Raw genomic sequence first — 14,804 nt, forward strand, 5'->3', positions numbered from 1 at the left:
TTTTGAATTACTGATGGATTCTATGCTTCTAAAATATGTTAATAAGGCAGTTCTTGGATACTAATCCCAGGAGTTTCCTCTGCGTGCTCCAAATGGTAAACTCAATTTCCTGAGTCTTAGATTCTTAGTCTGTTTAGTTAAAATGAAATAAAGGCTTATTCTTTTAATTATCAAGGTTACATTAAAAGAAATCAATGTAGCCTTTTGTACCAAGATATGGTGGTTTGCTAAGACTAATAATAGGCCTTTATTCTTAACTCCTAGATGAATTATCTTTAAACCCAGCAATTTAATAATGAAATACTTTACTGTAAAATGAAATCCAGTTTTCTTGAAGTACTCAAAAATAACTAAATAATGCCCCGAACAAATTACTTAGCTTTCCACTTTGCTCTTTCTTTCTCTTTCTTTTTTCCTTTCTTCCTACCTTTTTTTAAAAACTAAAGCTACTCTCAAAATTCATCTTCCAACTTGTGGAGGAGGTATGATCTGTTTTAGTGGAGGGAACACCCACTTTGATAAAATCACAGATCCTCGAAGTACTGGAGAAGTATACTGTGCTTAACATTTTGTGAGTCACTTCATAAACTCAGCATGAAAAATGAAGGAATAGAAACACAAGGCTTATAAAGAAACATCAGCAAGAACAATGGATGGACAGTCTTCCAATAAGTCTAAACATTTTGAAAAATAAGACACTTCTAAGTAAATACATTTGACTAGGAGCTTAAAGGTGCCTTCATTTTCTTCTGTTCCAGTTCCATTTTTAATGTTCGTATGTCTGAAATTGCTTGTTTTCTCATCTGCAAAAAAAGAATTGGAGACTATAAAGGAAGGCTCCCAGATGAGATCCTGGGCTGAAATGATTTTAAGAACCTTTCAAAGATTAATTAAATCTCACAAATTCCATTCTGAAAGCAATCACAATAGTTATACAGTACAGCAGCTGCCATAATTAAGCAGCAATTCCTTCCCCTAACTAACAACATTTACTTCTGTCTTCTTTAACTTCCAGGGTACAAGAACTAGGTGGTTGAACAATAAAATTTTACTATGATGTTCACAACTAGTTTTTAGGTTTAACATGGTATACAGAAGTAGGATTACATTTTGCCACAAATATTTAAATAAATAAGTAAGCAAGTAAATAAATAAATAAATGAAAGACCAGATACCAATTTTTAAACATTTTCTGCTCAAATTCCAAATCACCAAATTACAGTCTTTTAATAATGATGAACAGCCAACATTTGGAGAGGGCTTTAAAGTTGGCAGTGAAATTTATGTATATCATCTCTTGCCCATTTAACAAACCAGAAGGTGAGGATTTGTTATTGGAACACCCACTGGAATAAATGCCTTCTAAGGCCTACTTGAATGTCTTATCTTGCCACAGAGATGGCATTGTCCAAGACTATGTCAGCAATCAGAAGCTTGGACCAGTACCACCGTACTGGGCCTGGTGGTGAATAACTGTCTAAGGAACATCCTTGATAAATTTAGAGACAGACCACAAGATGATCAATTTTTTGCCCTCAGTAACTCCTGAAAACCATAGAGGAGCTTTGATCTGCACTGTGGAGGGAATACCCACACCAATGAAACCACATTTCCTTAAATAATAACGCAATACAATGTTACTTAAAATTATGTGGCTAAAAAAATTATTGAACTAGAAAAAATAAAATTAATTTGAAAGAACAAAAGATCAAGAATGTCAAAGGAATTAATTTTTTAAAAGTAAAGGAAGGAGGTTTATCAATACTATTTATATTTTAAACTGTATTATAAAGCAGTAATCATCAAAATTGGTACTGGTTAAGAAATAGAAAGGTAGATCAGTGGAACAGAACAGACTTACAACAAACTAAAAAAACATTATAGTAACCTCTTTTGACAAAAGTATAGATCCAAATTTTGGGGATAAGAACTCACTGTTTGGTAAAACTTAGTGAGACAACTGGAAAGTAGTTTGGTAGAAACTAGATACAGCCCAATATCTCAGTCACTAAAATAAAAATGGATATGTAACCGAGATATAAAGGGAGATGTAAGCAAACTGGGAGAAAGGAGAGCATCACCTTTCAGATTTATGGATAGGAGAGGGATTTATGAATAAACAAGAGTTAGAGAGTATTTTGAGATTTAGAATGGGTCATTTTGATTAAATTCAAAAGATTTTGTACAAGTGAAATCAATGTGGCCAAGATTAGAAAGTTAGCAGAAAACTAGAAAAAAATTATAGAATTTCTCAAAGATCTCATATTTAAAATATTATTAGAACTTTGTCAAATTTATAAAAATAACAGCCTTTTCCCTATTGATAGTAGTCAAAAGATATAAATAGGGTTTTTTTGAAAGATGAAGAAATCAAAGCCATAGATAGTCATATTAAAAAATGCTTCAAATTATTACTAATTAGAAAAATGCAAATCAAACAATTCTGAGATATCTCATACCTTTCAGATTGAATAAAATGACAAATGTTGGAAGGGGATGTGGAAAAATGGAGATGTTAATAGAATGCTGGTGGAACTGTCAACTGATCCAGCCATTTGGGAGAGCATTTTGGAATTATGCCCAGGGAGTTATAAAACTGTATATCCTTAGACCCCGCAACACCACTTTAGGGTCTATTTCCCAAGGAGATCAGGAAAAAAGGAAAAAAAATCTATATGTTCCAAAATATTTACAGCAGCTTTCTTTGTGGTGGCAAGGAACTAGAAATCTAGGGGATGTCCATCAATTGGGGAATGGCTGAACAAATTTTGGTATATGATTGTGATGTTAATTCTACAGCATGATAAGAAATGATAAGTAGGTTAATTTTCTAAAAACTTAGAAAGACCTACATGAAATTAGGAAGAGCAAAATACATAGAACCAAGAAAACATTACATATGGCTACTGAATTAATATTTAAAGAATAATTTGTGAATGTCCACTTCCAGAAACATGCGAGATTATATATATATGTGTGTGTATATATACACATACACATACACATACACATTTTTTTTGGTCAGGTGATGCCTTCTCTGGTGCAGAGGAGATAGAGAGGGGATGAGATACCCGAGAATTTTAATGTAACCAACAAACAAAATAATTTTTAAAAACTTGTATGTCTGATGAAAGGATCTTTATAAAGAAACTTCTAGATAAATCAATTTGGATAGTAGCTCACATTTATTTAAACTTTGAGGTTTCCACAGTACTTTTGCTCAAGGTCTCCCCATGAAGTAACCAGTAGAAGTATTATCCCCATTTTAAAGATGAGGAAACGGATGCTCACGGTGGCTATGATGTGTCCTTAAGTGAGGCAGGGTTGTACAGTTGGCTAAAAATGTCTTGACTCCCTGTGTGACCATGTGCAAATGGTTTAAACTTTCTTAGCCTTGGTTTCTTCATCTGTAAAGTGTGGATTATACAAGAATTGCCTAGTTCCCAGGGGGGTTGTGAAACTCAAACGAAAGTATAATTTTGCAAACTATAAAGCGCTTTATGTGTCAATGGTTATCATGATTATTGTTGTACTTGTTCATCCTATGAGTAAAGACCCTTCTAGATCTGAACCCAGGCTTTTGGACCCCAGGCCGTTCTTCTCTCCCAAACCACACTGTGTTTCACATTATCACAGTCAAATTGAGGCCAGATATTTAGGGTTAAAACCGTTATCTTCACTGGGCAACCTCACCAGTCACTGTAATTATTGCTATAATTATATTTGATTTGACCATGTCAGTTATTACTGATTGTAAGCCAAGGCCTGTGATCAGGTACAATGTGCTTATATAGAGAAGATCTTTTTTTAAAAGTCCTATTCTTCTACATTCTGGTCCATTCATAAGTTCAGATGTATATTGGCTTTTGGTAGCATCAAAAACAGACAAGTATACACATGCTCAGTCCTTGCATTCTAGTCTCTCTTCTTTTAATGCCATTTGTTTTAACTCCTTGTAAAGTGGTGAACCAAGTGCAGCATATATGATAATTCTCTATTAGCAGGAATATTTGCTTGAGTTAGAATGCCACATTCCACATTTATCCCAGAAAATGGAATGTATGAAGATGTTTTAGTTACACATCAATCTTGGATACTCATTAAAATAGGTCCAAAATCTCTGCTTGGCAAAAATTTCCCATTAACCTTTTTCTAGCCTAGAGCATGTTACAAACTTAAAGTAATAAAACTGCATTTCTCTTAAGAAAAAATGTTCTATAGCACTGAATTTTCACTAATTAAGATGAGTTTTCTGCCTCAGTCTGTGCTGAACAATGAGCCTTTGCTGGTGGACTTTGATCTTCTTGGCCAAGTAGGGCTATTCCAATGATCAAAGGCCCTAAATTCACCCCTTGCTTGTTTATTGGGGAGAGTCCATCTTTTTGGATGACAAGCCCAGATACCAAATACTCTTAAGATACAAGAGAAAGTGTTTTGTGTTAAGGAAGAATTTACATTCTGAATAGAAAGCAAAATTACCTTAATTTCTATCATGAGTTTCATTTTGTCAGTGTCCAGTTTTCTCTTTAGTTGGTCAATTGCGTGCTGTACCTCAGTGATTTGGATTATAAGATTATTCTGTGAAATAAGCAAACACATCTTTAACTTATCCCAAAATCAGAATTCAGAGCTAGACTGGGACCCTAAGAATCAGATAGTCCAACCTTCCTCATTTATAGGTGAAAAAAAAAGGCTTAGAGATATCAAATGACTTGCTCATTTATATAATAATATAGAATCTATATGTCTATAAGATTTTTTCTTTTTAATTAGTTGCTACAATTGTTGACAATCTCTTAATAATGTTCTAATTGTCTCTGATTTTGGAATTCCTCCAAATGTCACAGAGAATCATTCACTTGCCTCTTCTGTTTTACTTTTTTTTTTTTTTGCCAAAGTTAGACTATGTCCTCAAAATAAATTACATTTAAATTAATATTTGAGGTCACTTTTCTGGATGATTTCCATTTTAGACATATAACACTTGATATGCTATGATATACAAACAGAAATGTCCAATAAGTCCTTGGAAATATGTAACTGGAATTCATTGTAAGTTCAGATATCTAGATTTGGGGATTGTTTACACAGATGAGAGCTGATGTAAAGAGAGTTGACGAATTCTGGGAGAATATGTGAAGAGGGAATAGGGTCAAGGATGGAGGTCTTTGGAACACTAATATTTAGGTAGGAGAAGGAGGAGCCATTTCCTCAAGGAAATTGGAAGCCCACCACTGGAAATAGATTGTGAAAAAAGTTTGAAGAGGAAGTCGGTGATTAAGGTATCAAATGCATCAGAAAGATCCAAAAGAATAAAGCCTGGGGAAAAGCCATTTTATTTAACAAGTCGAGTGTCACTGACCTTTCCAAAGGAGATTTCAGTTGCAGGGACATAAGCCATGTTCAATATAAATGACTAATTATGAATTCTGTTGCATCAGCAGGCAAAAGCCTGAGGTAAAAAAGGCTAATCAAGCAATCTTTTGACTAGAAAAATCTGTCGCTGGCTGTCACAGATTTTCACAGTGGTAAATCTAGGATCTGAAATATCATGTAATGCCCTCAACAATTCTCTGGACTATAAGTTACAGATAAATTGTCAACTACATCTGTAGTGCATGTTTCCACACCAAGGTGTTTCCTATGGAGATGAAATCACAAAGTCCAACCCCCCCCAAAAAAACCCCCAAAACCCCAAACTATAAGACACAGGCAGCCATGAACTCTGCCTTTATCTCTCTGTATAATTGGGATGTTCAACACTTGAACCAAGCAATTGAAGACAAAGGGATAAGAATTCTTTTGATTAGGGCAAACTGGAAGGCAAGTCAAAGTAAGTAGACTTCACTGACATGGCAGAGGGAAGTCATTTGTCATTTTAAAGAGACTAAAGAGAACTGTAAGGAAACGGGTGGAAAAGGTTATTAAAGTAAATCTCTCAGGCGGGAAGCCTTGCTATTCAGACTATGGGAATGTAATCACCGCATCACAAATGACCTGATCTCAGGTCACAGATCTAGAAGGAAACAGACTCTTCATTCTAACCTTGCAAACCCAAATTATAAAGAGATGATGAGAGGAGGGCAGCAGTAGTGGACATACAGCTGGTCATGGAGTCGGGAAGACCTAAGTACGGCCTCTGACACATGCTATTTGTGTTAATCCAGGCAAGCCATTTAACCTCTCAGTAAAAGATTCCATCCTGCAGAAAAGTTTTCCACTAGTTTTAGGAGAGGAGGATTCCTCATCAAGGGATTAGTTCCCCACACCAATAAAATCACAGGCTTAGATGAAACCAAAACAAAAAGTATTAGAGCAATTATAGCATCCAAAAAACTAATTGTGAAATTCATTATTTCATAAGAGAAAATGTAATTGTTCTGGTTCAAGCTAATCAAAGTCGACAGATATTAATTAAGCACCTATTCCATTCAGGGCACTGTGAAAATTCTGGAGACACCAGAGGGAAAAGGATAGCCTTCATCCTCCCGAGGAGGATAATCCGAGACAGAATGCATGAAGCGCCCATCCCAAAGCGATATGTGGAGGCAGAAGGCACTGTATGCTGGAGTGATCCAAGAAGGCTTCACACAGGAAGTGTTACTGGAGTTGGGCCTTGAAGAAAAGGGTTTCAACAGACAGATAGGAGGGAATAAAAGCCCAGGAATAAGATAGGGCCTGTGTGAATGCAGAGGTGGCAAAAGGCTCCTGTCAGGCTGGAAGCCTGCAGATGACCTAAGTAAGGCTATGACGGCAGACTGGGGCCACGCCAGAGAGAGCCCGGAAGGCCGGACGAAGGAGACAGTGTGTCCACCGCACGGAGGGACCTCACTTATCCATTATGTTGTAGAGATGGTTTTTGTTCAGGGAGAAGTTTTAGAAGGCCTTTGTATTTGATTCCAGTGACACCAGGGCATCTTGGGAAGTTCTCAGCCGAGAGTCACAGAGTTGGGTGGGGGCCCCAGCAAATGGTCAGCAGCTCTGGCAAACCAGCACCAGAGGGACAGAGTGATCAAGCTGCCCCTTTCGCTGGAGCCCTGAGCACCTCTTTTTAAGAGGAATGACAATACGTTTTAGGGGCCATTTTTTACTCTGTTTTGCTTTTTCATCCTTTCTTGGGATTCCTCCTTGGTGTGCAGACCCCGAGCCAAAGCAGGTGCCAAAGCTCATGGAGCGAAGGCATGGGCAGGGGCTGTTAGAGATCGGCACAAAATCTGAGTCATCCGAGGAAGGAAAACGTGTTGCACCAACAGTGTTAGCTCCCTGATGAGGCAGTGTGTCGAGCCCGACTGGCCAGCTCCATTTCATGCCTCTACACGAATGACTTTAGAAGGGTTGTTGGCTTCTAATGTCAACTTTCTGCTTGGGTTTGTTTGTTATTACGTCTACCTGATCTTGCCCTTTGCCTGTCTGAAACCTGATTCCTTATTACTGTTCTAGACTTGAGAGTGCTAAGATGGTGACTGTACCCAGGTCACGATGCCTTTTCATTCCCAAAGGGACTTACACCATCCAATCCAGATGCAATCACCATTGGAGACTGGTGCTTCTGGCTATTAATCTTGGACCACCTGGATAAGTTATAGAAGTCCACAGTACTCACTAAGCTTTATTTAATGGGGGGGTATAATCAGGTAGACAACTGCCTAGGAGGAATGAATGAAAGGTGGTCTTACAGACTAAATACAGGTAGTCTGGACATTGAGTTATCTACTTCAGATTGTTTGGTCTTCTCACTACCTTTCAGTAATTTATAAATATCAGACATGCTAATCCAGAATGTCATGATTTATCCAGAAGATTCCTTGATATACACGTTGAAGCCTGGCAAGCACATGCAATTGGCCAAGCCAATTTTAAAACCAAACTAGAAAAATGTCAAATCCAATAGAATAAATTAGGAGTTCTTAGGGCATATTGTGCTAAGAGAAGGAACTACAGAAACCATAACCCTAAATCGGGAACACTGACCAATGAATCACAGAATCAGAGTTGCAAGGTACTTCAAAGGTCTTCTAAAACAACTTCTCCCTGAACAAAAATTCTCTCTACAACATAACTGATAAGTGATCAATTGAGCTTTCAGGCCAGGGAAACTGCTCATTAACTTCCAAGGCAAGTCATTCTGATTTTATATAATTTCAATTGTCAGAAAGTTTTACACCAAACCTAAATCTCTCTCTGAAATTTCCCAACAATTCAACAAGATTTTAAGTGCCTACAATGTGCCTGCTACTATGTTGGATGCCATAGACTCATAGGCACTCTAAGCACTAGGGATTACTAAGAAAGGCAAAAACACAGTTGAGGAGCTCTCATTCTAATGAAAAAAGACACATATAAAATAAACAACTTATGTAATTACAAGATATATATGGAGTAAATTGCTAGTAATCCCAAAGGGAAGGCACTACCATTAAAGAAGACAAGGAGAAGACTCTTGCAGAAAGGTAGGATTTAAGCTGAGGCTTGAAGAAATCCAGGGAGGTCAGGAGATAGAGACAAGAAGGGGAGACATTGGAGTTTACTGAGTAGGGAACGTGGTGGTCAGACCTGCTATTTTTATGGTGAGAAATCATATGGCTTCTGTTGGTTTTGTTATTGACGCTGGAAATTTGGTTTTCTTTCTATTTACTTTTAATCAAATAAACCAATAATTTATCTGTTGTGTTTTTTTTTTCACATAAGATCAGCTCCTTGTCTTGTTAGCTCCATAGTTCCCTTACTTTCAATTTCATTAACTTCTTTTTGATTTTCAGGATTTTAAATCTGGCATTTAATTGGAGATTTTACATTTCTTTTTCTCAGTTTTTTCTTTATTTGCACTCCCAATTCATTGATCTACTCTTTCTCTCTTTTATTGATGTAAGCATTTAGAGATATAAAATTTCTCCTAAGTACTGCTTTGGCTGCATCCCTAAAACTTCAGTATGTTGTTTCTTTGTTATCATTCTCTTCAACGAAATTGTTTTTGTTTCCATAAGTTGTTCTTTGACCCACTTATTCTTTAGGTTAAGGTTAGTTAGTTTCCAAACACTTTTTAGTCTTTATTTTTCCTGCAGACCTTCGATGTATGTAATTTTTATAGCATTATGGTCTGAAAAGGTTGCATTTAATTTTTCTGCATTTGGTTGTGAGGTTATGTCCTACTATATGATCAGTTTTTGTAAAGGTGCCATGTGCTGTTGAGAAAAAGGTATTTTTTTGTTCCCATTCAGTTTTCTCCAGAGGTCTATGAACTCTACTTTTCTAAAATTCTAATTACCTCTTTAATATCTCTCTTTTTTTAATTTGATTTATCTAATTATGAAAGGGCAAGATTAATATGCCCTACTAATATGGTTTTATTGTGCATTTCCTCTTATAACCAATGTAACTTCTTTAGGAACCTGGATGCTATGCCACTTGCTGCATATATGTTTAATACTGATATTACTTCATTATAGTACCTTTTATCAAGTTGTAATTTCCTTGTTTATCTCTTTTAATTAGATCAATTTTCACTTTTGCTTTCTCTGAAATCATAATTTCTACCCTTGCTTTTTTAGCTGAAGTAAAATAGATTCTGCTGAAGTCCTTTACCTTGACTCTGTGTGAGACGTCTCCCTGCTTTAAATGTGTTTCTTATAGACAGGATATTGTGGGTTCCTAGCATTTAATCCACTCTGCTCTACTCTTCCTTTTGTGGTTGAGTTCATCTCATTCATATTCATAATTATGATTATTGTGTTTCCCTTCATCTTATTTTCCCCCCATTTATCCTTCTCTTCCTTTCCTTTAAGCCTTTCCCTATTCAAAAATATTTTTGTTTTTGCCTCTGTGAGTTCATCCCCCATTTTGTCAATTCCCCTTTTTTTCTTATTCCTCTACCCTTTTTTACTTCTCTAGAGGGTAAGATGGGTTTCTATAGCTAAGCAAGTGTGGATGTTATTCTCACTTTGTGTAAATTCTGATGAGAGTAAGGTTCAAGAACTGCCCACCACTCCCCCCCCCCATCTTTCCTTTCACTGTATTGATTCTTTTGTATTTCCTCACGTGAAAGTTATCCCCAATTTTCTCTCCTTTTCTTTTGCTTCTTTTTATCCCTTAATTTTGTTTTGCTCTTATTTTATATCATCCCATCATATTCAATTTAATCCCTGCTGTTTGTATATGCTCCTATTCACTACTTTAATAGTGTTCTTAAGTATCTTCTATACCTTAAGTATCCTAAGTACTTTAGGTACTTCAAGTATTGTGAATATCTTAAGTATCTTAGTTATCACCTTATATAGTAATGCAATCAGTTTAACTCCATTGTTTTTCTTGATTACTTTAAGTATCTTAAGTACTTTAAGAATCTCATTTCATAGATATCTTGAGTATCATAGTTAATACTTTCCCATGTAGGAGTGTGATCAGTTTAACCCCACTGAATCCCTTGAATTTTTTCTTTTCTTTTTATGCGCTTCTCTTGAGTGTTGAATTTGATCATTGAATTTTCTTCTCATCTCTGATCATTTCATCAGGAAAGCCTGGAAGTCCTCTACTTCATTAATGTGCATTTCTTCCTCTGGAATATTATGCTCAATTTCACTGAGTAGGTGATTCTTGGTTTTTGTTCTAGATCTTTTGCCTTGCAAAATATTATATTCCATGCCTTTCAGCCCTAGGGCCTATGTAATACTGACAAATCCACAATATTTGAATTGTTCTCTTCTGTCTACTTGTAGTATTTTCTCCTTGCCCTAGGAGTTTGAGAAATTGGCTATAAGTCTAGGATTTTTAAAAATTTGGGATCTCTTTCAGGAAATGATTGGTAAATTCAATTTCTTTCAATTTCAAAATTTTCCCTGATCTTGGGCCTTGTTTGGTTTTTCTTTGTACCATAAAGAAGCTTAAATGCACCAATAAGTCTCTTTAAGAAAAGTTGGTAGCACATTCAGTTTGAGAGAAGGAAGGGTACCATCAGCATGGAGGAGTTCAGTGGTCAGAGATTTCTATTTTCCCCTTTTGTTCAAGAACATTAGGACTATATTCACTGGTTATTTCTTGCAATATGGTGTCCAGGCTCTTTTATTGATCATAGCTTTCAGGCAGTCCATTGGTTCTTAGGTTATCTCTGCTGGATCTATTTTCTGTTAGTTGTTTTTCCAGTGAGATATTTCAGATTTTCTTCTATTTTTTCATTCTTACTGAATTGGTTTTATTGTTTCCTATTTATGTCTTATGGAGTCATTTGCTTTCATTTGTCCAATACTGGTTGTTAGGGAGCCATTTTCTTGCTTGAGGTTTTATATTTCCTTTTTTAGGGTCTCTCATTTCCTTATTTTAGGGAGCCATTTTCTTTTTTCTTTTCTTTTTTTTTTTTTTAAATTTTAAACCCTTAACTTCTGTGTATTGACTTATAGGTGGAAGAGTGGTAAGGGTAGGCAATGGGGGTCAAGTGACTTGCTCAGGGTCACACAGCTGGGAAGTGTCTGAGGCCGGATTTGAACCTAGGACCTCCTGTCTCTAGGCCTGGCTCTCAATTCACTGAGCTACCCAGCTGCCCCAGAGCCATTTTCTTGCTTGAGGTTTTATATTTCCTTTTTTAAGGTCTCTCATTTCCTCTATCTCTCTTATTTGTTTTGTGAATCTCTTTTGGAGCTCTTCTAAAAGTTCATTTTGGACCTGATATACTTTCACATTTACCTTTAAAGTTTCATACATTTCCATTTTGGCACTGCTGCCCTCTTCTGAGCTTGCATTTTTGGTCTTCCCTGTTTCTGAAGTAGTGTTCAGGATCAGGCTGTTTGTCTTTTGCTCAGTTGAGGAGTCTTTTTTATGACCTTGCCTGTATGTTGAAGCTTAGCTCCATTTCTGGGGTAGAGTACTGTCCCCCAAATGCCAAGTATTTTAGATTAAGCTTCATTCCGCTCCTCAGATGCCACTCCCCTGGGCAGCCTGAGGACCAGGTTGCTCTTTCTGCTGAAGACTCCCCTGGATATGCTTGCAACCCGGCCATCTCTTTTTTTTTTTTTTTAAATTTCAAACCCTTAACTTCTGTGTATTGATTTATAGGTGGAAGAGTGGTAAGGGTAGGCAATGGGGGTCAAGTGACTTGCCCAGGGTCACACAGCTGGGAAGTGTCTGAGGCCAGATTTGAACCTAGGACCTCCCGTCTCTAGGCCTGGCTCTCACTCCACTGAGCTACCCAGCTGCCCGAAGGCCATCTCTTAAGCTCCTCAGCATGTACTAGTACCACACTACTCCTTAAGCTCCTTGGCATGTGCTGGTTTGCTCTTCTCTTCCACTGTTCTCCCTCTTACTCCAGCAAGATGGGTCCTTTCTGCAGTCTCTCTACATTTTCTTTGGGGAAAACCCTGTTTGATACTGTCTTTTGTTGGTTCTGTCTCTCCTAAACATGTTTTGAGGCCTTTGTGTGTGTGGTTATTTGGAGGCAGGTTTGGGTGAACCCAGAACATTCCTTACTCTGCCATCTTGGCTACTGGAAGTAGAAGTCAGACTGGCTATTTTAAATCACTTTGACACCTCCCCAAGGGAGCTGCCCAACTTCTATCCCTGAAGCAGGGAGACCAATTAGAAGGCTATTACAATAATCTAGGAATGAGGTGATGAGGTCACGCATCAGAGTGGAACCTGTGTCAGAACATGAGTTCATAATCAAAGAGAAGGAGCCATCTTTGAGCCCTGGAACTATTGTCTTAAAAGAGAATAATTTGTAATCGTTATTAGGTATGACCGCCAGAGTCAACACTCCAAGTCAGAGGCAGATCTGATGTGATATATTCTAGTTCTATTATGATATCCAAATTCCATTATATCATGGAGCAACAATATATGAATGGCCATGTTCACAAATGGGAAGCTTCTAAAGAAAACCCAATATGGACTGAATTAAGTGTCCTACAAGTCTGTAATTCTAGTTCTTTTTTTTTTTTTTTTTTTTTTTTTATCCTTTCTGGCTTACAAACAATTCTAAATCAGAAGGCAAGGGCTAGGCAAACAGAATTAAGTTACTTGCCCAGGGTCACACAGCTAAGAAGTGTCTGAGGCCAGATTTGAACTCAGGTACTCCAGACTCCAAGCCTGGCCCTCTATATACTATGCTATCTAGCAGCCCGTGATTCTATTTCAATAAAACAATTCCACATATGGACTAATTTCCATTGATCATGTCAGTCCAAGTATAGGATGTTCCCTAAAATGCGATATCTTTGAAAGGAAAATAAAATGTAATATATAGTAGAAAACAATACTTATAGATTCTCCCCACCAAAGTATACTATTATGTTTTGTTGTGGCATTGAAGGGACCCTGGATTCTTGATGGCTATGATAGAGATGTACCTCATTATCACCAATATGCTGGGCACCTGGAGATGAATTCTTTAGGAATGGCAGTCCATTAAACAAAAACCAAAAATGGTCCCTTGTCCTGTGTATCCTCTTTCCTCTGCCACCGTAATGACAGAATGACAGAAAAGAGGGACAGAAGAGTGTTAAGAAACACATCATTATAAAAAACATTCAGAATGAAATCAGTAACTTCATATGAAAGCAGTTCTATTTTAGAATCAAATTGATTATCTCAGTTTTCATCCGTGAGAAGACTAAAGCCATTCAATATGAACTCCATGCATTTTCACTGGCTTGGAATTTATAATGGCTATATTTATCTCACTTCTCATCTTCCTCCCCTTGTCATTTTTTAAGTCCTAACTAAAATCCCACTTTCCACAAGAAGCCTTTCTTGATCCCCCTTCATACTAGTCTCTCTCTTTCTTCTGTTCTTTATCTCTAATTTATCCCGTATCTAACTTATTTGTATATAGTTGTGAATTTCCATGGTATCTCCTGCACTGGACTGTGAGCACTTTGAGAGTAGGGAACATCTTTTGCCTTTCTTTTTTTTTTTAAAACCCCTTACCTTCCATCTTGGAGTCAATACTGTGTATTGGCTCCAAGAACAGAAGAGTGGTAAGGGCTAGGCAATGGGGGTCAAGTGACTTGCCCAGGGTCACACAGCTGGGAAGTGTCTGAGACCAGATTTGAACCCAGAACCCCCCATCTCTAGTCCTGGCTCTCAATCCACTGAGCCACCCAGCTGCCCCATTTTTGCCTTTCTTAATATTTCCAGTACTTAGCACAGTTCTTACACAGAGTGGGTTCTCAATGAATGTTTATTGACCAACTGACATCAATTCCCCTCCATCATTCTTCAAAACACCTGATAACACCAAAGTTTTTAATACTGGGTTTCTTTGACTTTTCCCTCTCCCTTACTTCTTCAACTGTTAAGTCTAATGGACTACATCGCCAAATTATCTTTTATAACTATTTTCCTCTTTGCTCTTTTCACTGCCAGTTCTCCAGTACAGGCTCTCATTACCAAATATTTGGAATATATATATTTTTAAATATTCTTGGAATATTTCCATCTTGGAATTAATACTGTGTATTGGTTCCAAGGCAGAAGAGTGGTAAGGACTAGGCAATGAGCGTCAAGTGACTTGCCCAGGGTCACACAGCTGGGAAGTATCTGAGGCCATATTTGAACCTAGGACCTCCCGTCTCTAGGCCAGGCTCTCAATCTGCTGAGCTAACCCAGCTGCCCCTATACTTGGAATATTTTGATAAAGCTTCTATTTTTACCCTTTCCTCCTCTAATTTGTCATTTATTCTGTATCAGGTAACTATGTATCTGTGCATTCTTAAGTATAATTCTGATAATGATACTTTTGTACTGAAAAATCCTCACTGGTTCTCTGATGCCTATCATGTAAAATTCAAACTCCTTTGACTGGTATTCAAGGTCCTGCA

The 14,804-nt window shown here is 37.2% G+C and overlaps 1 protein-coding gene across 1 annotated transcript in view; it reads right to left on the bottom strand.

Moving 5' to 3' along the window:
• Positions 1–719: 719 nt before the first annotated feature.
• Positions 720–14,804, bottom strand: part of SPATA1 (spermatogenesis associated 1) — a 73,442-nt gene continuing 59,357 nt past the window's right edge. The window contains exons 13-14 of the mRNA XM_044673693.1: positions 4,480–4,578; positions 720–803 (exon numbers count right to left, since the gene is read on the bottom strand). Coding sequence (XP_044529628.1) covers positions 720–803; positions 4,480–4,578 — 183 coding nt within the window. The remainder of the gene's footprint in view (positions 804–4,479; positions 4,579–14,804) is intronic.

This window comes from Gracilinanus agilis, chromosome 4 (genome assembly GCF_016433145.1).
Source record: "Gracilinanus agilis isolate LMUSP501 chromosome 4, AgileGrace, whole genome shotgun sequence".
NCBI classification, from domain to species: Eukaryota; Metazoa; Chordata; class Mammalia; order Didelphimorphia; family Didelphidae; genus Gracilinanus; species Gracilinanus agilis.